This window comes from Pteronotus mesoamericanus, unplaced genomic scaffold, assembly GCF_021234165.1.
Source record: "Pteronotus mesoamericanus isolate MK-2021 breed Mesoamerican mustached bat unplaced genomic scaffold, CSHL_Meso_final scaffold_85, whole genome shotgun sequence".
NCBI classification, from domain to species: domain Eukaryota; kingdom Metazoa; phylum Chordata; class Mammalia; order Chiroptera; family Mormoopidae; genus Pteronotus; species Pteronotus mesoamericanus.
The window spans coordinates 56,916,717-56,939,667 of record NW_026555329.1 but is presented as its reverse complement, the minus strand read 5'-3'; the positions used below and the strand labels follow the sequence as shown (position 1 = coordinate 56,939,667).

The 22,951-nt window shown below is 34.5% G+C and overlaps 1 protein-coding gene, 1 non-coding gene and 1 pseudogene across 2 annotated transcripts; 1 reads left to right on the top strand and 2 right to left on the bottom strand.

The window, feature by feature from the left end:
* Positions 1-636: 636 nt before the first annotated feature.
* Positions 637-21,546, bottom strand: LOC129063210 (ferritin light chain-like; annotated as a pseudogene).
* On the bottom strand, positions 19,958-20,083 carry LOC129063583 (small nucleolar RNA SNORA77). Its single transcript, XR_008528369.1, has one exon. It is a non-coding gene; the product is annotated as a small nucleolar RNA SNORA77 (small nucleolar RNA).
* On the top strand, positions 21,545-21,952 carry LOC129063327 (histone H3.3A-like). Its single transcript, XM_054564338.1, has one exon. The coding sequence runs from the start codon at positions 21,545-21,547 to the stop codon at positions 21,950-21,952; it is 408 nt and encodes a 135-aa protein (XP_054420313.1).
* Positions 21,953-22,951: the final 999 nt, after the last annotated feature.

The window sequence follows — 22,951 nt, the reverse complement described above, 5'->3', positions numbered from 1 at the left end:
CTAGTGAAATGCTACCAAGTCTTGAAAGGTAAACCAAGGAACTGTACATATTGTATGTCTGACATGGTATTATTTTTTTAGTTCTAATAAGATTACATTACCCTCAGGAAGGAATAAAATATGTAAAATAATAGAAATTTTTTTATTCTTACATATATAATAACTAAATATATTGCTAACAACATTTTAATCATTATCATAATCTGCATGACAGACATGCAATTCATCTAGTAAGATGTGATTAGCATAGATAAAGAGCTAAGTTTCTAAATATCAAAGTCATCTGTCTGTATGCTTATGCATGTGTTTGAGTATTTTGATATGTGCTTGTCATTATCTAATGACAAGTAGTTCTCAGCTGCAGAAGGTATGGATTTGTTACAGAACCCAAGAGTTAGTGCTGCAGTTCTCACATTAGAACTTGTCATGAACAAGTCCTCCGAATAGCATTCTTACTCACCACAGTCCATTCTATGTTTTTTTTTTTTTCTTTCTGCAAAGGCTTTATTGTTTCCATTTGGTCCGATGCATGGGACAGGGTTTCAGGGTGGGATTGCAGGAGGAGGCTCAGGCAAAAGCCAGAGGCCAGGGAAATGCAGAGGGGCCTCTCAAAGGCCTCTGGGTTCCAAAGGCTTCCTAGTCGTGCTTGAGAGTGAGCCTTTCAAAGAGATACTCCCCCATCCCAGCCTGGGGGCCCAGCCTGAGGATATTAGTCAGGTGGTCGCCCATCTTCTTGATGAGTTTCACCTCCTCATCCAGGCAGTGGTTCTCCAGGAAGTCACAGAGAAGAGGATCTGTGGGGGCAGATCCCAGGGCATGCAGATCCAGAAGGGCCTAGTTCAGGTTCTTCTCCAAGGTCAAGGTTGCTTCCATCGCGTCCTGAGTTTTACCCTAGTCATCTTTGGAAGGCGTTGCCACGTCCTGGAGGAGAATGCGGCCACCGCACTGGTTTTGCAGCTTTAAGAGACGCTCAGAGCCCTCATGCTTCTTGTCAGCCAACTCTCAGAAGTGGCCCATGCCGTGCAGAGCCACATCATCACCGTTGAAATAGAAGCCCAGAGAGAGGTGGGTGTAGAAGGCCCCCAGATGCATGTTGGCCAGGCGGTTGATTGCGGCTTCCACCTCAGAGGAATAATTCTGACAAATCCGGGAGCTAATGGTTGCTCGGCAATGAAGAATTAAAGTCAATGAAACGGCGTCGGTTGGTCACAGAGGCTGAGGATGGCTGAGGTGGTTTCAAAGGTGGTGACTAGAAAAGAGGATGTAAGGTAGTTGGAAAGAAAAGTCGTCCCTAGGTCTGTTCTGTCCAAACTCAGTTGAAGCCAGAGACAGATCCCAGGACCACCGAGGGCACTGGTTTTTTTGTTTGTTTGTTTGTTTGTTTTTATAGTTGTATACCAATGTTTATAGCAGCATTATTCACAGTAGCCAAAAGGTGGAAACAACCCAAGGGTCCATCAACAGGTGAATGGATAAACAAAATGTGGTATATACATATAATGGAATATTATTTAGACATAAAAAGCAATGTTCTGACACATGCTACAATATGAGTGAACCTTGAAAACATTCTGCTAAGTGAAATAAACCAGAAACACAAGGATAAATATTGTATGATTCTACTTATATAAGCTATTTAGAGTAAGCAAATTAGTAGATAAAGAAAGTGGAGAGTGGTCATCAGGGACTTGAAAAGGAAAATAAGGGTAGTTATTGCACATGAGTACAGTATCTTTTGGGATGAGAAAAAGGTTTTGAAGATGGATAGTAGTGATGGTTATATAACATTATGGATGTACTTAATGTCACTGAATCATAATTTAAAATGGTTAAAATATATTATATATATTTATCAAAATAAATGTGTGAAAAAATAACAATGCACTTTTAATTTAAAAAAAGGGAGTACATCAAACCAACAGAACACTTGCTTTGCATGCGGTAGGGGGGTGGTGTGTGTTGGGGGGGACGGGCATGGGCAATGAGAATAAAATGGAATAGAGGAAATAAATATGTACAGTCTGGGCAGCACACACCCATGGGGGTACTATGTCACAAACAGAAAGGATTGTTACTTTGGTACTTTGAATTTGAGGTCTAAGAACCGAACATGCAAACTCACCCTGGAGGATGGAACAATGAATAACAAAGAGCTAAAATATCAGACCACTAAATGGGCACATAAACGTCCATTGTCCTCGTCTTCTTCATTTATGTTTGAAATTTTCTTAACAAAGCTTGAAGCAGTAAACTGCTTCTGTTAATAAATCTGTCGGCATTGCCTGGCCAAAATAGCAGCTGCTTTTGCACTTCAGCCTCATCTTAAAGTGTCTCTCATAATCTAGGTCCTACTCAAAATTCTGAATCTTCTGAGTCACCTAATAAATTGTCAAATAAATGTTCCCTTTATCAGTTTATGATACATCCATAATACTTCCATACCACAAAGAACTGTGACTTACTTCTTTGTTTTAGGAAATCTATAGTGCTATAATTTGTAAATTATCTCAGAAGTGATTTCAAAGTGTTACAGAAGCCTACCAATGGTGTTCTGGAACAACAACGGGGTTCAATTGCTTGCTGCCAAGAAGTGTGACTCCCAAGGCAATAGTTTAGTGAAGAAGGAAAGAGGTTGTTTATTTAAAGGTTAAATAGTTTTAGAGTAATGGCAGGTTTTGGCTGTTTAGTCCATCACTTTAAAAACACCCAAAAACAAATAGCCCTGCCTCCCTGTGCCAAACAAGGACAGTTTCAGAATATAAAATTCAGAGGTACCATCTTTCAGAAAAGCCGAAATCTGCAGCCCAGCTCCAAACATCTCACACGTCTCTGTGTGCTTAGCCAGGCAGGTCCCTGCAGTACCACCAGCTCTGCTACCAGCTTCTCCAGGCAGACTTCCAGGCAGAGCTCCCAATCTTGTGGCAGCTTCCCTTTAGATGCCCCCTTCCAATTTTAAATGGTTGGCTCACAATTTCCTGTGTGATCTAACATCTAGTTCTTCCTATGGTGTGTTAGTGTCCACCATTTTTTGTAAACACCCCAGGATCTTTGACTCTTTCTTGGCTGCCATTTTTACTCAGGGAAAGAGTTTCCAGCAATGCATAGGCTTCTGGGGAGGGAGTCCATAGCTCATCTAAGCACTGTATGAGCTTCCCCCCAGCTATATCATGAGTCACTGAACATTTTTACAGTTACATACACAATTCTGCAGTTTCTACAGATCATCTTTTCAAGAAGGAAGGGGCTGTTAATCTGCTTTTGTTGTACATTATGTCCTAAATGCTGTACTTTTTACTCTGTGAGCACCCCTCCCCACCCCAAATCTACCTCCTTCCTGCCCCAGTGTAGGATTTGTGGGGACAGTAGGGCTCCCTCAGAGGATCCATACTCTGTACCTCATTACAAAAGAGGCACACTGTTAAAAAGTATACTGACATGACAAGCCTCTAAGCATTCATGAGATCTAATGTTCCATATCCAGCATACATGTGTCTTCTTAGGGCATTGATGTGTATGTAACCCTTGCTTATTCATGAGATCCGATTGATATAAAATCATCAATATGGTTAATCTATTTGGTGATCTGCACTGTCATAGTGACCCAGATTCCAAAAGATTATATGGATTTAGAGATTAACAAAAATAGCATATACTCAAAAGAGGAGAGTGAATGGGAACTAGTATGTTTCTCAAGTAAAATAGATTGTTTCAAATCTTCCTTATTGATGGGGATAGGAAATAATTATTTTTCCAGATCAATAACATTGTACCAAGTTATAAATATACAAAGATAAGACAGTGCTACAGAAACTGAAATTGGGATAGCCTCTTAGCTAAGTTGATGGTAAATTAATAACTCGTCATACTCCATCCCTAATTTGTCTCTTTCTTCCAGGGATCAATGGCTACAGGTTACATTAGTACAGGATCAGAATGTTATATGTTACATATATTATAAATTAATATAGTATATATCATACTATATATACTATATATGATATAATATAGGGCATACTATAGTTTATAGAATATTAGTATATATTACAGTAATATTCTACATAATTAATAGTTGATAAAATACTAAACATATAATTGCAGAATGTTGCAGAGATTATCATGTTATTGATAAGATTAATGTGTTAAAGTTATCACACTAAATTTTATTTATCTAATAATGAAAATGTAAACTCTAACACAAAATTTCCTTTCTTTTTACTGTTGTTCAGTTACAGTTGACCCTATTTTCCTCCCATTATTCTTCCCTGCCTTATGCAGCCCCTACCTTCCATATTCAATACTCCCTTTGGTCTTTATGAGCATTCATGATCATAATCAAGACTCTGGATCCCAATTGACACAAATTCTTAGGAAACCAAAATATAGCTATATTTCAAGATTCAGAGTAGGAATTTATGAAGGTCAGAAAATCAAGTCCATTTTTAGTTCAAGTCCATCTTCTAGTGGGCTCAATGAGTTCCTAAGCCCACCTGTGCTTACTTTTCTTTTTCTGGAACACATTATCAGAACAGACATATTTAGCATCTGGTGGAATCAGCACATATCTGTATTTGCTATCTAGTAGCAAATTTAATGGCATAAACCTAGTTAGATTTCATTATCTCACAGTTTCTGTGAGTATGGAGTCAACACATGTCTTAGCAGGATTCTCTGCAAGATGGCAATCAAAGAATCATCAGGGATCCTCAGAATGTCAGATGGAGAAAGATCCCTGTCATGCTCACATTGTCGTTGACAGCATTCATTTCCTGCAGGACTCCAGACTAGGACCTCATTTTCTTGGATATTAACTGGAGGCTACCATCAGATCCTTACCATATGACTCTCTCTATACAGCAGCAAATAATATGGCAACTTGCTTCATCAAAGAATTAGGAAGTAAGAATAAAACATTAAGAGTTTAAGCACAAGCATCAAGATCTTGGATCCACAATTTTTAATTCTCAAGTGTTGATTTTTTTTCAACTAATACAAAAGGTGATCCTGACATGTAAATTAATGTTTGGGAGGATTTATGTTGTAGGACAAACAGAGAACATTTGAAGAAGCTCAGAGTGATTGGCAAGTTGGGGAAATTGTAAACAATGTAGGAATTAGCATCATTGGCTTGTCTAGGAACAAATCATCATGGGGCACAAGTCTCATTTTTGTTAACCTCTAACTAGACAAAGACATGGTTGGTTAAATATGCTGGTGCTTGGCCCTTGAAGGTCTTATATACCTGTATAAGCAGTTTGTAAATTTTATCTCACCGTTATGTGGAGCCAGTATCTTTGAGCAGAGAATAAAATAAAATAAGGAAAGAATATGACTATTATAAATAATAAATCATTGGTAGATATAATAATCACTATTATCATATATAAGGTGGGTTTAGAGTTGTTTATGTAGAAAATTATACAATAATGAATAAAAATAATACAATAATAAACTCTTCTATTTCATTTCATTTCATTTTATTCACAACACTTAACCTACTTTTGCCCCAACCATACATGCTCAAATTTCTTTTTGAATGATTTTGAACTAACTATATGCTCAAATCATCCTGGAAAATTGTTGTTAACTGCTTTCAATATATTATATATCCACAAAATACAACTTCAATGCAAATAGATTAAAAGTATATGGGGTTCTATTTGTGACTAAGTTGATAATTCTTCCTTTTCATGAACATTTTAAAATGTTGAAATTGAGATAATTGATACCATTAACCTCAATATTTACCAAGTATATAATTTAATGGAAAATAGCTCTTATCAATTCATTGTGAAAAGCATACTGAGAAGATGTTCAATAGTCACCCATTCAATAGAATGAGATAAATATTTTTTTCAGGCATGACTTTAAACAATTATAACTGACATATCTGCTAAATATTGTCAATATGGTTGCATTTAAAAATTAAGAACAGATTTTGGTACATAAGGCATTTTTAGATACTTAGTATATAAAAATAAATCAAGCGTCTATCTTCAATGTTTAACATTTGTCATTGTGGAGATGACTTAAGTTTTTGTCAGGTTCATCTGTATTTAAGATTTATCATTGATGCCATCTGCTCATATTTCACTATGAAAGCATCTAGTAAAGGAATTATTATTTGTCAGCACTGAGGTACCAATGTGGAAAAATGAACTAAAAGATAACATATTGGAACTTATCATGACCAATATAAGCAATAGAGCTGAACTAAACCATGGAAATAATTTCTGTGATGCTGAAATTTCTTATAACATACAGTTACTTTCTCAGAAATAGGTTAAAAAGATAAATATTGAAAGAAGTTATTTCTCATTTGATAATAAAAGAAAAATGTTGTCAAATTATCCAAATCATGAAAATCAAGAAAGTGAATATAGCAAAATATTTTATTTCAAAGTTGATATTTACTCATCCTATCAATTCAAATGATAATGTCTTTCACAAACATGCTCAAGACATAGCCAGAAATAACATTTTACCAGATATTTAGGCATTCTTTAGCTGAGTAAAGTTGACACAGAAAATTAACCATCACAAATATTGTGATTTTTATTAGACTTTGACACTTAAACAATAGTTATTTTTTCCAAATACATTAATTTATTTTTACCTGACTCCAGTTATTACATTATGCTAGTACTTAACTTTAGTTCTCTGTGTTGTAGTTCCAGAATGATAACATTTTATGAGGAAATGTGCAACTGTGTGTGTGTGTGTGTGTGTGTGTGTTGAGGAATGTGAATAAAAGGATTGTTTGAAGTCATGGTTGTTTAGCAGCCAAACAGTCCTTGAGCAGCAGGCAACTGCTAAATTGGTTCTCTACCTTTTGATAAATTTGTGAGGTAAGGCAACAACAAACCCAAGTGTAATTAGATATGTACTCATGTAACAGCAGGGCCTGTAATTTTAATTTTTATAACATTTCCTCTTTCCCATTCTACCAATGAAGGTAGAATGAGTCCATATGAATGTTGTGCACATAGAGGTCTATGTCACAGCTAAGGAACCCTGAGCTTAAGAAACCTGCAATCATATAAAGGCGCTACCAGCAAACCTACCCGTACTTTATCCCAGAGGGATACACAATCCTTATGCTACTACTAAAGAAAAAAAAAATTCTCTGACCTAAAGACAGACATTATATGTAACTACAAAAGCTGTTTGATATAGAAAGATCTCTCAATCTGAAAAGATAGCCTGAGATAAAAGTTATTATAAGATATGTAGAGACACTGAAAACAATGGTTAAGTATAGGCTCAAAACCCCAGGCTAATACTGTTTAGTTACCATTTATTAATGAGTATGTTTTATCTAATCTCAGAGAGTAGAAAACTAGATTATGATTGCCATTGTTGTTTATGTCCAGGATATATGTACATACCTGAAGGCTTTAAAGGAACAATAACATCATTGACAATAAAACTAGTGCTATACCCTGGCGTATATTATACATATATTTTAAATATCTTTAGAGAAGTTTTAGGTTCAAAACAAAATGGAGCAGAATGTATAGAAAGTTCTCACACTCCTATCTGCATTCACTCACAACCTCCCTCACTGTCAACATCTCTCATCTCAGTGGCAAATTTCTTACAATCTATGAATCTAAATTGACACATCATTATCACTTAAAATCCATAGTTTACAATACAGTTCACTCGTGGTGTAGTACATTCTATGGGTTTTGACAAATATGTACAGATATGTGTTTACCCTTGTAGTATCATACAGAGTAGTTCCACTGCCTTAGAAATCCTCTGTGCTGTTTAATTATCTTTCCCTTTTCTCATACCCCCAGTAACCAGTTATCTTTTTAATTTAAATAGCTTTGACTATTCCAGAATGTCATATAGTTGGAAGCATACAGTATGCAGCCTTTTCATATTAGTTTCTTTCACTTAGTAATATAAATTTTAAGTTTTCATGGTCCGATAGCTATTTTCTTTTTATATCTGAATAATAGTTATTGTTTGAATATATTACAGTTTATTTATTCATTCACTTACTGAAGGGCATCTCAGCTGTCTAAATTTGGCAATTATTTAAAAAGCTGCTATAAACATCTGTGTGCAGGGTTTGTGTGTAGGGGTGAGGCTGTGTAACTTTTCATTTCATTTGAGTAAATACTAAGGAGTGTGATTGTTTGATTATATGGTAAAAATCAGTTTAATTTTATAAGAAACTTCTAAGCTATGTCATCAAGTGACTGCACTATTTTGCATTGCCTCCAGCACTGAATGAGAATTCACATTCTTCTTGTCAGCACTTTGTGTTGGCAGTGTTTTGCATGGACCATTTTAATAAGTGTGTACTAGTATCTTATCATTGTTTAAAATTGTAATTCCTTAGTGAAAGATGATGTTTAACATCTGTTTACACTAATTTGACAATTGTATTCTTACTCTTTAGTGAGATATACATATTTTGTTCTCAATTAAATCAATCACCAACTTAGAGATAATTACAAGTAAACTAGAGTATTGTATAAATGTATACTCCAAATTCTCTACTCCATTTTATGATTAAGATAAATGTTGAAGTTCAGTTAATTTTAAACATTAAGTTATTTATGTTTCCCACAATTTTTTACAAATATATTATTTTTAAATTAAATTGATTGGGGTCACATTGGTTAATAAAATTATATAGAGTTTCAAATCTACATTTCTATTAAATTTCATGTAGTTTTAATGAGTTTCTACCCAAAGCAATCTATAGATTCAATACAATCCCTATTTAAAAAACAATGGCATATTTCACTGATCTAGAACAAATATTCCAAAAAATTTATATGGAACCAAAAAAGACCCTGAAAGCCTCCACAATCTTAGGAAACAAGAACAAAGTTGAAGAGATCACACACCTGCTATAAAGTTATACTAAAAGGCTACTGTAATCAAAACAGCTTGGTACTCGCATAAGAACAGACATATAGATCAATGGAACAGAATAGAGAGCCCAGAAATAAACTCATGTCTCTACGGTCAATTAGTATTTGACAAAGGGGACAGAAGCATACAATGAAATAAAAATGGTCCCTTTAATAAATGGTGTTGGGAGAACTGAACTTTTACATGCAAAAAATGAAACTCAACCACCAATTTACCCCATACTCTAGAATAAACTCAAAATGGATAAAAGACTTAAATATAAGTTGTGATACCATAAAAGTTCTAGATGAGATAATAGGCAGGAAAATTCCAGATACCACATGTAGAATATTTTGCTGATATTTTTTCTAGGACAAAGGAAATAAAGGAAAAATAAATAAATAGGAGTATATCAAATTAAAAAGCTTCTGCATGGCTAAAGAAAACACCATCAAAATGAAAAAGGAACTGATTGTATTGGAGAACATACTTGTTAATGATATATTGGACAAAGGTTTAATCTCCAAAATATATAAATAATTCACCCAACTCAACACCAGGAAGACAAACAATCCAATTAAAAAATGGGCAAAAGACCTGAACAGATACTTCCCCAGGGAGAACATGCAGGTAGCCCATAGACATATCAAAGGATGCTCAACATCATTAGCCATCAGAGAGATACAAATTAAAACCACCTCATTCCTGTCAAAATGGATATCATTAATAAATAAACAAACCCTGGTGAATATGGGAGAAAAGGGAAACCTCATAAACTATTGGTGTGAATGCAAACTGGTGCAGCCATTGTGAAAACAGCATGAAATTTCCTCAAAAAAATAAAATAAATAAAATAAAATAAAATAATAAAATAAAATAAATAAAATGAAATAAAATAAAATAAAATGGAACTGCTTTTGACTCAGCAATTACACTGATGGGAATGTAACCTAAGAATCTCAAACACAAATTCAAAAGAACTTATGCACCCTTATGTTCATAGCAGTGCTCTTTACAATAGCCAATGCTGGAAATAGCCTAAGCACCCATCAGCAAATGAGTGGATGAAAAAACTGGTACATTTACACAATGGAATACTATGCAGCAAAAAGAATGAAGGAACTCCTTCCTTTTTGTGACAGCATGGATGGAACTAAAGAATATCATGCAAAGTGAAATAAGCCAATTGGTGAAAGGCAAATACCATATGATCTCACTTATAGGAGGAATCTAATGAACAAAATAAACAAGCAAAATAGAACCAGAGACTTGAAAACATGGAACAGACTGTCAGTAACCAGAGAGGAGGGGAAAGGGAAATAATATTGGAAAGAAAGGAAGGGACTAGTCAAACAACATATATGAATAACCCATGGATATGGACAACAGTATGGGGATTGATATTGGAGGTGGGGGTTTCCCACCAACAGCATACTAGGGTTCCCTTTTCTCCACACATTCGCCAGCACTTGTTGATTTGTTTATGATGGCTATTCTAACTGCTGTGAAGTGGTATCTCACTGTGGTTTTAATTTGCATCCCTCTGATGGCTAGTCATGTTTACCATTTTTTCATGTGTCTATGGGCCTTCTGTATGCCTTCGTGGGGGAAGTGCCTGTTCAGGTCCTTTGCCCATTTTTTAAATTGGATTGTTTGTCTTCCTGATGTGGAGTCATGTGAATTCTTTATATATATTTAGAGATCCAACCCTTGCCCAAGGTATCATCGGCAAATGTATTTTCCTATATGGTTGATTCCTTTTTCATTTTTCTGATATTTTCTTTACCAACACAGAAGCTTCTTATTTTGATGAAGTCTCAACTATTTATTCTTTCCTTTAGGTTCCTTGTTCTGGGGACACATCATTGAAAATATTGTTGTGTGGAATATCTGAAATTTTCCTGCCTATGCTCTCCTCTAGGACTTTTATGGTGTTGCAACTTATACTTAAGTCTTTTATCCATCTTCAGATTATTTTTGTGTATAGTGCAAGCTGGTGGCCAAGTCTCATTTTTTTTGCATGTAGTCGTCGAGACATCCCAACGCCATTTGTTGAAGAGGATATTTATACACCATTTTACTCTTCTTCCCCCATCATCAAATATTAATTGACCATAGAGACATGGGCTTATTTCTGGGCTCTCTATTCAGTTCCACTGGTCGACGTGTTTGTTCTTATGCCAGTACCAGATTGTTTTGATTATAGTGGCCTTGTAATATAGTTTGATATCAGGTATCGTGATCTCTCCTACTTTGTTCTTCTTTCTTAAAAAAGCTGAGGCTATTCGAGGTCATTTATGGTTCCATATAAATTTTTTAAATGTTTGTTCTACATCTGTGAAATATGTCATTGGTATTTTAATTGGGATTGCATTGAATCTCTAGATTGCTTTAGGTAGTATGGACATTTTGATGTTAATACTTCCAATCTATGAACATGGTATATTCTTTCATTTATTTCTGTCTTCCTTAATTTCTTTCTTCAGTGTTGTGTAGTTTTCTGAGTACAGGTTTTTTACGTCCTTGGTTAGGTTTATTCCTAGATACTTTATTTTTCTTGTTGCTATAGCAAATAGGACATCTTTCCTAATTTCTATTTCTGATGTTTCATTTTTTGGTGTACAAAAATGCTTTTGATTTTTGAATATTGACTTTGTATCCTGCTGACCCTGCTGGTTCGCCCAATTCCCTTATTAAGTCAAATAGTTTTTTGGCAGAGTATACAGGGATTTCTATGTACACTCTCATGTCACCTGCAAATAAAGACAGTTTTACTTCTTCCTTTCCAATTTAGATGACTTTTTTTTCTTTTCCTTGTGTGATTGCTGTGGCTAGAACTTCCAATACTATGTCAAAAAGAAATGGTGAAAGCAAGCACTCTTGTCTTGTTCCTGATCTTAGTGGGAAAACTTTTAGCTTGTGACTTTTGAGTATGATGGTGTCTATAGGTTTCTTGTATATGGCCTTTATTATGTTTAAGTATCTCCCTCTACTCCCACCTTGCTGAGTGTTTTTATCATAAATGGGTGGTGTACCCTATCAAATGCTTTTTCTGCATCTATTGATGTGACCATGTGATTTTTGCCTTTCCTTTTTTTTATGTGATGTATTACATTTGCTGATTTGCAAACCTCTACATCCCTGAAATGAATCCCACTTGATAACAGGGTATGATCTTTTTAATGTATTGTTGGATGCAGTCTGCCAATATTTTATTGACTATTTTAGCATCTATGTTTATCAGAGATAGTGTCTTTTAGTTTTCTTTTTTTTTCTTTGTTGTCTCTTTATCTGGTTTTGGGATTAAGATGATGTTGGCCTCATAAAAAGAGTTTGGGAGTCTTCCCTCTTCTTGGATTTTTTTTTGCGGGGGGGAGTAGTTTGAGAAGGAATAGGTGTTAGCTTTTCCTGAAATGTTTTGTAATATTCTCCTGTGAAGCCATCTGGTCCAGGGTTTTGGTGTAGCAGGAGTTTTCAGATTACTGCTTCAATTCCACTAGCTGTTATTGCTCTGCTCAAACTTTCTTCTTCTTTTTCATTCAGGTTTGGAAGATTATATATTTCTGGAAATGTGTCCATTTCACCCAGGTTTTCAAATTTCTTTGCATAGATTTCATAGTAATTTCTTGCAATCCTTTGTATTTTGAGTATCAGTTGTAATTTCTCCTCTTTCATTTCTTATTTTATTTACTTGGGTCCCCTCTCCTTCCTTCTTGATGAGTCTGGTTAAAGGCTTGTCAATTATTTTTATCTTTTCAAAGTGCCAACTCCTGGATTTATTGACCTTTTTAATTGTTCTTTTAGTCTCTATGTCATTCAATTCTGCTCTGATTTTTATTATTTCCTTTCTTCTACTCACTCTGGGCTTTGTTTGTTTTTGTTCCACTAGTTCTTGTAAATGTAGGCTTAGGTTGTTTACTTGAAATGTTTCTATCTTTTCTTAGGTAGGCCTGTGTGGCTATGAACCTCCCTCTCAGAACTTCCTTCATTGAGTCTCATAGGTTTTGGACTATTGTGTGTTAATTTTCATTTGTTTCCAGAAACTTTTTGTTTTCTTCCTTGGCCTCAGTATTAACCCATTCATTATTTAAAAACGTGCTATTCAGACTCCATGAATTTGGATAATCTCTTCACCTTTTTTCATCCAATCCCCCTCTGATAGCTGTCAGTCTGTTCCACGAATTCATGCCTTTGGTTCTATTTTGTTCATCGGATTTCACATGTAAGTGAGATCGTATAGTGTATGTCTTTCTCTGAGTGGCTTGATAAGAACACAAATCAAAGTAGCATAAACCAAAAAGAGGCTAATTGGCCTATGACTTTAGTTCAGATGAGAGATAAAAATCTCCTGGACCGAAGTGATCACCATAGAGGAAGAGAGAAGTTGACATACTTGAGGGACAGTTAAAACTAAGACGATAAGATTTGGTAATAGTATTGCATGTGGCAAGTGCAAGGGAAGAAAAAGAAAACACGGTAAAAATGATTTTTAGGTTTTTAAAAATTCAGTAACAAATGAAATGCTAGAGAAGATATAGATTTAGTTGTGAAAATCATATGTTCAATCTGATACATGATGGGTTTTCGGCACATCTGAAGTATCCTATCTGACATATGGAATAGACAATTGGATATAAACTCAGAGGAGGTTTGGAGTAGCCAATTGCATTTTGGATTAATTAGTGAAACCAGTGCTATAAATATGTGATAGCAGGAAATAAGTCAGACAAGAGTAGACATCAGAACATTATAGAAATCCCACATTCTGTGGCTGGTGCTCAGTAGAGAATCAACCCAGTAAAAGAAAAATAAAAAGAAAATATTATCCATAGGAAAATAACAGTAAGCAGTGCAATTGCATAACTAATAAAAGTATTTTAAAAATAAGAAAGAAAAGGGAGGTCTAAAACTAATTTTAGATTTAGCAGCATGCAAGTAATTGGTGATCTCCCTCTTTTTAAGTGTTGATTATAACTGGCTATAAAGTGAGCAAATAGATCTAGTGCTTTTTTAAAGAAAGTATTTTGAGAAGACTTAATGTGTATATAAGATAAAAGTTAAATCCATAGAGATATATATGGTTTCAAAACAATGATTTCTTTAAAAGATATGCAACTCTATATTTTTACAGCGTTATTTACAGTACCCAAGATATGAAAGCAATTAAGTGCCCAGGAACAGACAACTGAATAAAGAAGATGATATATAATGGAATATTATGCAGTAATAAAAAAGAATGAAATCTAGCTATTTGTGACAGCATGTATGGATCTAGAGGGTATTGTGCTAAGTGAAATAAATCAGGCAGAGAAAGATAAATATCATATGATTTCACTTATATGTGGAATCTAAAAACAATAAAATAAAACAAAAACAGACTCATATAAACAAAAAGATGGTTATCAGAAGGGAAGGAGTGAGGGGAAAGAGGCAGGGGGACAGGGAATATAGTCAGTGATATTATGATTAGCTTACACACTAACAGATGATTACTAGAATTAGTGGAGTGATCACATTGTAAAGTATAAAAGTATCATATTGCTATATTGTACGCTTGAATCTATTATAACCAATATATTATATACCAACTATATTTAAATAAAAAATGTCTTAAAATAGAAGGAATTTTTAAGTCATGTTTAAATAATAATGGAAAAAAATCCAATGAAAAGAAACTGGTAGAATACACAAGGAAATAAAAGAATATCTGGAAAATAACTTCTCAGAGAAAAGTGAAAATATTTAGAGAATAGTTAGATTGATTTGTCTCAGGTAAAGAGAGAAGCACCTTATCCACTGAAACACAATTTATGAAGGACAGAATGAGTGGATTTATAGGCTTGAGTAGTGGAAAGTGCTAAAGTTTGCATATAGCATTGTAATTTTTATCTATAAGTTTAATATGGAAGAAATAATTCTTTGGAGTTTCAAAAATATTGAAATTTTTGAAATAATATTCAAGTAATGAGAACAAAAGTTGACAAGTTAACAAAACGAAATAGAATGTATAGTTAATTAAAAAAGAACAGACTCTCAAAATTAACATATGTTTAAGCATAAATATAGTAATTGAGAGTAACATTTCATTTACAATGTAGCAAGAAATGAAATGGTAATGCATTCCACTTTTTTAAAAAGATATTTTGTTTATTTATTAGTTATTTAGCTATTTATTTATTTAGTTAGTTTTAGAGAGGGGAGAGGGGAAGGAAAAAGAGAAGGAGAGAAACACATACATGCAAGAGAAACATAAATTGGTTTCTTTGTGCACCATGCCCCAACTGAGATTCTGGCCTGTAACCCAGGTATGTGCCCTGACCAGGGATCGAACTGGTTACCCTTCAGCTTGTGGAATGACACCTAACCCCCTGAGCAACATCAGTCAGGGCAATACACACTTCTCTTAAAGTTGGTCATTAAAATAGTATAAAAATGACTGTATAAAATAATATAAAATCACTAATAATCTGGGATACAAATGGGAACATGAAGTGATTAAAATTATATTTGTTTTAGGTGGAGTGAAAGTAGAATCTAATGGAGAAATCAAGATTACAAATAGGTAACAAAATTTTCAGTTATTTTTTTACATATCACTTTCACACACTGAAAGTGGTTTTCAGTATGTACTTTCATTCCCTGCCTTAGACTGCTGCATTTTGACTCTTGTTTATTTAGTTAACATTTTCAAACTCTCAGCTCCTTGCTTTACAGCTCATATCACTACCGTAGTTGAAGGCCTGGTATGTGAAGAACAGTGGTCTGAAGACAGACACTGTTATTTACCATTTAAGGAATGAGAGTCTGCAAACTTGAGATCAGAGATGGGAGTTTGGCTAAGCAGGGATTATAAGGGTGTGTGGGGTTTGTGGGGTGTATGGCGTAGGTGGGTGTATAGGTGTGGATGTGGGGTCAAGAAATTTGAGAGGCGGATGTAGATGACATAGATAGTGCTAGAATTAACCATTCTCTCTATGTTCTCTCACAACTTTCTTTGGGTAAAACATGACCCAACAGGAATAGTATCAAATAAACATACATTTAATGAATAACCTCTCAAAGATATTCCATTTTACTTATCCAAGAATATGGACTTTTTGGCTTAAAACAAGAACTATATTTGTGTTTGTGGATATTCTGAATTATACATATTACAACATCAAAATTTTTAATCCTTTTAATACTCTTTAATCCTGTATTTGTCTCAGATTTGTAATGATAAATAGAATTTACCCTTTAAGCACGTTTTTTGTGCTTAAAATGAAAATAATAATTACTACCTCCTTCGACTTTCTAAGTATGGACTAAAATAGTTCTATGTGACGTCACCTAGCAAAATGTATAATATAAAATATCTGCTTAATAAACTCTAAAACCCTCTTATTGTCAAAACAATGTATATCTGACACCTTTGTAAAAACTATTTTATTCATAATAAGGTTTTTTGTTTTTTTTAATGGCGAAGACCGGATTAAATCAAAACTCAAAGTTTCAGTACAGGTTTTATTTTTTCCTTCATTGCAACAATTAAAATATAAATAGTCCTTCATCATTTCAAATTGTACCACAGGATATGTTTCTCTTTTTTGCCCATAAAGTTCAAGTAATCTGAATTATAACCTTTTTTTAAAATGTGTGTATCCAACACCATTTACTGAAGAGACTGCCTTTCCCCCATTGAGTTTTGTTCTGGTCTCTCTTTCCAAAATAATTTTTACAAAATATTAGTTTACTATATATGCTTGGGTTTATTTCTCAGTTTTTGTCACTGATCCATTGATCTATACATTTATTTTTATGCCAATACCATATGGTTTTAATTACTATGTCTTTATAGTATAGTTTTAAATCTGGCAATGTGATGCCTCTGGCTTTATTCTTCTTTCTCAGGATTGCTTTGGTTATTCAGGATCTTCTGTGATTTCATATGAATTTTAGGATTTTTTTCTATTTCTATAAAAATTACATTGCAATTATTTTTAAAAATGTATTGGGGTATCATTGATTAATAAGATTATATAGGTTTCAAGTTTACATTTCTATAATACATGATCTGTATATTGCATTTTGTACCCACAACTGAATCCAATGACACTGCAATTTTGATAGGGATTGGATCTATAGTTAGCTTTGGAGTCTATAGTGTGGACATTTTAATCATTAATTTTTCTGATCCATGAACATGGGATAACTTTTCATTTGTGTCTTCTTCAACTTCTTTCTTCAAAGTCTTGTGGTTTTCATTGTACAGATCTTTTACTGTCTTGGTTAAATTTATTCATATTATTTTTGATGTTAGCATGAATGAAATAATTTCCTTTTCATTTTTTATTGCTAATTTATAAAAATGCAACTGATTTCTCTATATTGATTTTGTATTTTAATTAAGTATATTTTATTGATTATGCTCTTATGATTGTCCCATTTTTCCCCTTTGTCTTCCTCTGCCTGGTACCCCGATTCACCCCAGCAACCCCCTCACCCTTAGTTCATGTCCATGGGTGGTGTATATAAGTTCTGTGGCTTCTCCATTTCCTATACTATTCTTAACACACTCTCTTCCCCTGGTCTATTTTTTACCTAGCAATTATGTTTCTTATTCCCTGTACCTTTTCCCCCATTCTCCTCTTTACCTCTCCCTGTTAATAACCTTCCATGTGATCTCCATTTTTATGATTCCATTCCTATTCCAGCTGTTTGCTTGGTTGTTTTGTTTGTTTGGTTCAGTTCTTGGTAGTTGTGAGTTTGTTGACATTTTACTGTTCATAGTTTTGATCTTTTTCTTAGATAAATCCCTATGACATTTCATATAATACAGGCTTAGTGATGATGAACTCCTTTAGCTTTACCTTTTCTGGGAAGCACTATATCTGCCTTTCCATTCTAAATGATGGCTTTGCTGGGTAGAGTAATCTTGGATGTAAATCCTTGTTTGTTTGTTTTTTTATCACTTTGAATACTTCTTGTCAGTCCCTTCTTGCCTGCAAGGTTTCTTTTGAGAAATCAGCTGATAGTCTTACAGGAACTCCTTTGTAGGTAACTCTCATCTTTTCTCTTGCTGATTTTAAGATTTTCTCTTTATCTTTAACTTATCCTGCAACTTTACTGAATTTATTGATTAGTTCCAACATTTTTTTTTGCTTCAGTCTTTAGGGTTTTCTATATATAAGATCATATCATCTGCAAATAATGACAATTTTATTTTCTGATTTGGATGCCTTATATGTCTTTTATTTCATTTACTTTCTCCCCATTATGGATGCCTTTTAGTCTATTATCTCATCTTATTGCTATAACTGGGGCTCCCAATACTATGTTGAATATATGTTGTGAGTGGGCACCTTTGTCTTTTCCTCAACTTAGAGGAAAAGCTTTAAAACCTTCATATATGTATGGATGTTACGTATGTTCCTTGACCTCAAGGAACATATTTCTTCTGTCCCTTATTTGTTGAGGGTTTTTGTTATGAAAGCATGTTGTATTTTGTCAAATTTTTTTTTCTGTATATATTGAGATATTCACAGAATTTTTATCGTTCAATGTGGTGTGTCACATATATTAATTTGCATATGTTGAACAATGCTGGTTCCCAGGGACAAGAATGTAAATAATTAAACAGAGAAAATGACAGGAGCAAGGTTCCTTGGTGTAGTAGTATGGGGTTTGCTTAGGAGATCAAAGGATTCATTTTTTATTTCATTTAGGGCTCCCAAGAGCCACTGAATAACTTGGCCCAGGTGTGGAAGATTCTTTAGCACTTGTAAAGTTCAACAATCCATATGAAATATAGACAAGGACCTGGGTATTCTGAGCATCACTGAAAGGCTGTATTTTTAAAAGTCAAAATGGCTAATATTTGGGAATACATATTTAATAGTACACAGATTTAGTCATGGTTATAAAGAGTAAAGACCGAAGAATAAGATAACCTGTGTTCTGAAGTATTGTGTAGCTCTGACTTTTCTGTCAATTTTATTATAAGCTGAGCTTTTCCTAAAATACAAATTGAATAGTATGATAATATTTCTATGTCATTAAAAAGCTAAAATCCCAACAAATTATATTGCATGAGTCTGAAAAATTAACTCAGTGTCATAAATATATTCAGGTATTTATCAAAAGTTTCAGGTGAATTAAACATGAATACTACACAATCTCTAATCTGAATGATGTTCAGTGTATTTATAGGATGTGGCTATACACACATAAATTTAAAATTAAACATGTCTCTTTAAGCTATGAAAAGTTATCTAAAGATTAAAAATCAAAAATTCAGCTTGAATATTAGGGAAGTCTTAGAATACATAAAATTTCATTAAAAAAGTGACAGGTAGAGAAGAGAAACAAATAGATAAGGCATTTTATATTTGGTCTCTGAATCATGATAAAGCTGAGGTTTAATGGAGAAAAGTTCATCAAAATAACAGAAAAAGTAAGACTGGAAGGCCATGTAAATATAAGTGAAAATGTCAGGAATTCGTATTTAATTTTATAGATTATCTGTCCACATGATTAAATTTTTTGTTGAAATTCAGTTCTTTATATATAAAGCACCCTATACAATATAAAAAAAAAACAATAAAAACACACCAAAAACTTGAAAAAGGTAAACATTTTTAAAAAGGAAAACAACACCAGAGCAGAGGATTTATTACTTCTCCTCAGCTTTCTCTTTGGTCTCTGCATCTTTGAACTGGTTGCTCTCCTCCCTCACTCAAAGAGTTTCTAGATTTTTAGCCACTTTCTCAGGACTATCATTTTTTGCCAGACCCTGCCTGGTGCAAACTTGGGACACACTCCCCATAGAAGAGGCCTCTGTTCTGCAATATGCCCTCAGAGTCACCCACATAAACATGCACCCCCACCTGAGACCTCAGTCTACTCAGTTATGTCTTGCCATTTGCTCTGGCAGCCATATCTGGCCTCGAGTAAATGGCAAACCATGAGGAACTCTCCAAGCCCATTCAGCCTCTGTAGGGCTCTAGTTGGACATCATCATTTGACCACCTGCCCAAGTGCTGCAAGCCTAGACCAGTGAGCATGCACTAGGGGCTGAGATGATCATCTCACTCCCTAAAAAGGATCCTGTGTGCCTGAATAGCTGCATCACGCCTGACAGGTCAGGGTAGTCATAGAACCCCAGATTGTTTTTGTGGCAAACAGAGAAAACACCCACCTCGGACTGCAGTTGGGTGCAGAGTGAGTCTGCATCAAGAAAAAATTTATACTGGAAAAGGTTATCATAAAAGGCTTATTATAATTATTTTTCTTCTTGGCATTGTAGGAACATTTGATTATTGCTATTATCATTATCATTAATACATTTTACATGGCAAGGGACAAATCTGCTTGTAAGCAGATATGACACTTGTGTGACTTATGACATATCCTTTTGATTTTTCTTCCTCTGAGCACATCTCAGGGTCAAAGGTAGACTCTATACGTATGTTTTCCCTATGAGCAATTGACATTTTATGAAGCTCTTTGTTGTATATCTAATTTGTTTATCATGTAACTTTATTATGTGTTTTTTTTCCTTGAGCAGAAACTTGTCAAAGAATATGGAATCTTCAAAGGCCAACAGATGTAACTCTCATAGATGAGAGAATCAAAGACAAACAGATTGGCTGACACTCTTCAGCAAAATTAACAAAGGAATCTGGTGAAAGAGAAAAGCAGGTTTATCTTTATAAAAAATGAAAGCGGCAGGTCCGTTAGCCCTGCTCCATTTGATTTAAACCATAAAATTAAATAAATTACAACACAAAACCATTATATAAGCTTCACTTGGTTTAGCAAAAATCGGTACATTGAGTTAAAAGAGCAGATGGTGACACTGTGATTGTGGACAGGACTCTCCAAACCTAACTGAGAATGCTTCAGGAGGGAAAAAACAGACAGGTGTAATATACAGCTACCAAAATTTACATTTCTCCCTAGACAGCCATCATGCACATCTGTTCTTAGATATCAAGGGAAAAAAAACATGATTTCTTTAGCTTTATTATTAGCAAGCTCATCAACTGCTTTGGAGATTGAGGTGGGATATTGTAAGAAATGTGTTTGAGTTTGATGGTCTCTTAATTTATGGCAACTTCAAACAAAAATAAAGCATAACATAATGAAAATTATAATATCTCAGAGACAGTCTCCACCATCAGAAATTTTAGGGAGTATAAAAACATGTAAGAACATATTTAAGGAAATATAAGAACTATTATGGTCAATAGTGACAATCTATAATTTGCATTATAAATTGCTCATGTGGTTCACAGAAAGCCTTTGCTCGGCATACTCATATTTTTAGCACTAAATTTGGTCATTATGTCTACAGAAAATTAAATGATTTTAATTGGAATGTGTCAAATAATTTTACTGCTGAGTAAACCAAGCCTCAAGTAGAACTAACGCTTTTCAAAGGTCATGTAGCTTATGAGAGAAAAATTGAATACTTAAAATATGTCAGTATCAGTTAGCAAGATTTTGCATGTTATTATCATAATTTCTGATTCTGCCTGGCTTAAAGAAAGATTGGAACAGCTATTATCCCATATTATAAAAAAAAATCTGAATTGTGTTCGCAGCCGCCGTCGCTCTCTAACGCCAGCGCCTCCTCCAGCTCGCCGAGCTCCAGCCGAAGAAGGAGGGTGAGTAAAGAGGTCTCTGTACCATGGCTCGTACAAAGATTGCCCGCAAGTCGACCGGTGGTAACGTACCTAGGAAGCAACTGGCTACCAAAGCCGCTCCCAAGAGTGCGCCCTCTACTGGAGGGGTGAAGAAACCTCATCGTTACAGGCCTGGTACTGTGGCACTTCGTGAAATTAGACGTTATCAGAAGTCCACTGAACTTCTGATTAGCAAACTTCCCTTTCAGCGTCTGGTGCGAGAAATTGCTCAGGACTTCAGAACAGATCTGCGCTTCCTGAGTGCAGCTATTGGTGCTTTGCAGGAGGCAAGTGAAGCCTATCTGGTTGGCCTTTTTGAAGACACCAACCTGTGTGCTATCCATGCCAAACGTGTAACAGTTATGCCAAAAGACGTCCAGCTAGCACGCCGCATACATGGGGAACGTGCTTAAGAATCCACTATGATGGGAAACATTTCATTCTTAAAAAAAAATTGTCTTCTTCGTATTATTGGTAGTTCTGAACGTTAGATATTTTTTTTCCATGGGGTCAAAAGGTACCTAAGTATATGATTACAAGTGGAAAATAGGGGACAGAAATCAGGTATTGGTAGTTTTTCCATTTTCATTTGTGTGTGAATTTTTTTTAATATAAATGCAGGGACATAAAGCATTAATGCAAGTCGAGATGTTTCAGTGAACAAGTTTCAAGCAGTTCGACTTTATACCACTATAAATAAACCTGTTAAATTTTTCTGGACAATGCCAGCATTTGGATTTTTTTAAAACAAGTAAATTTCTTATTGATGGCAACTAAATGGCGTTTGTAGCATTTTTATCGTACAGTAGATTCCATCCATTCACTATACTTTTCTGACTGAGTTGTCCTACATGCAAGTATGTTTTTAATGTTGTCTGTCTTCTGTGCTGCTCCGGTAAGTTTGCTATTAAAATACATTAAACTAAAAAAAAAATCTTTAGGGAGGGAGGGCAGAGAATGCAATGGTGGTTAATTCAGCAGCTCAACATTATCATCAAAGATCAAGATAATTTCCATGCCTTTCTTATGTCATCTTAATTGGGACAGTTTGGTCCTCAGGATGATTTCCCTCATTCTCACAAGATATTTAAACTTCGGGAAGCCTCTGTGGAAACTGGATGTCTTGGACCATCCAGTGAACTATAGAAAATGCTTTTTGGCTAGTACTAAAGCCATATCTTTTCATCCAGTTTGGCCAATTTAGTCACTGTATCTATCTTTGAAAAAATAAGAGTCAACAAAATACTAAGTAACATAATAATAATAAAGCATTCAATGTATATATATGTGCCAAATTCATATATATATATATTTCATATACATTTAACATATAGGTATACCTATGTACTCATGTGGAATGGAAACTATTTAGACAACAAATGGCATTAACTATATTCTCTAAAATCCTAGTA

Bases quoted from the DNA above. Each gene is read 5' to 3' on its own strand.
- LOC129063327 (XM_054564338.1), top strand. From the start codon at position 21,545: ATGGCTCGTACAAAGATTGCCCGCAAGTCGACCGGTGGTAACGTACCT.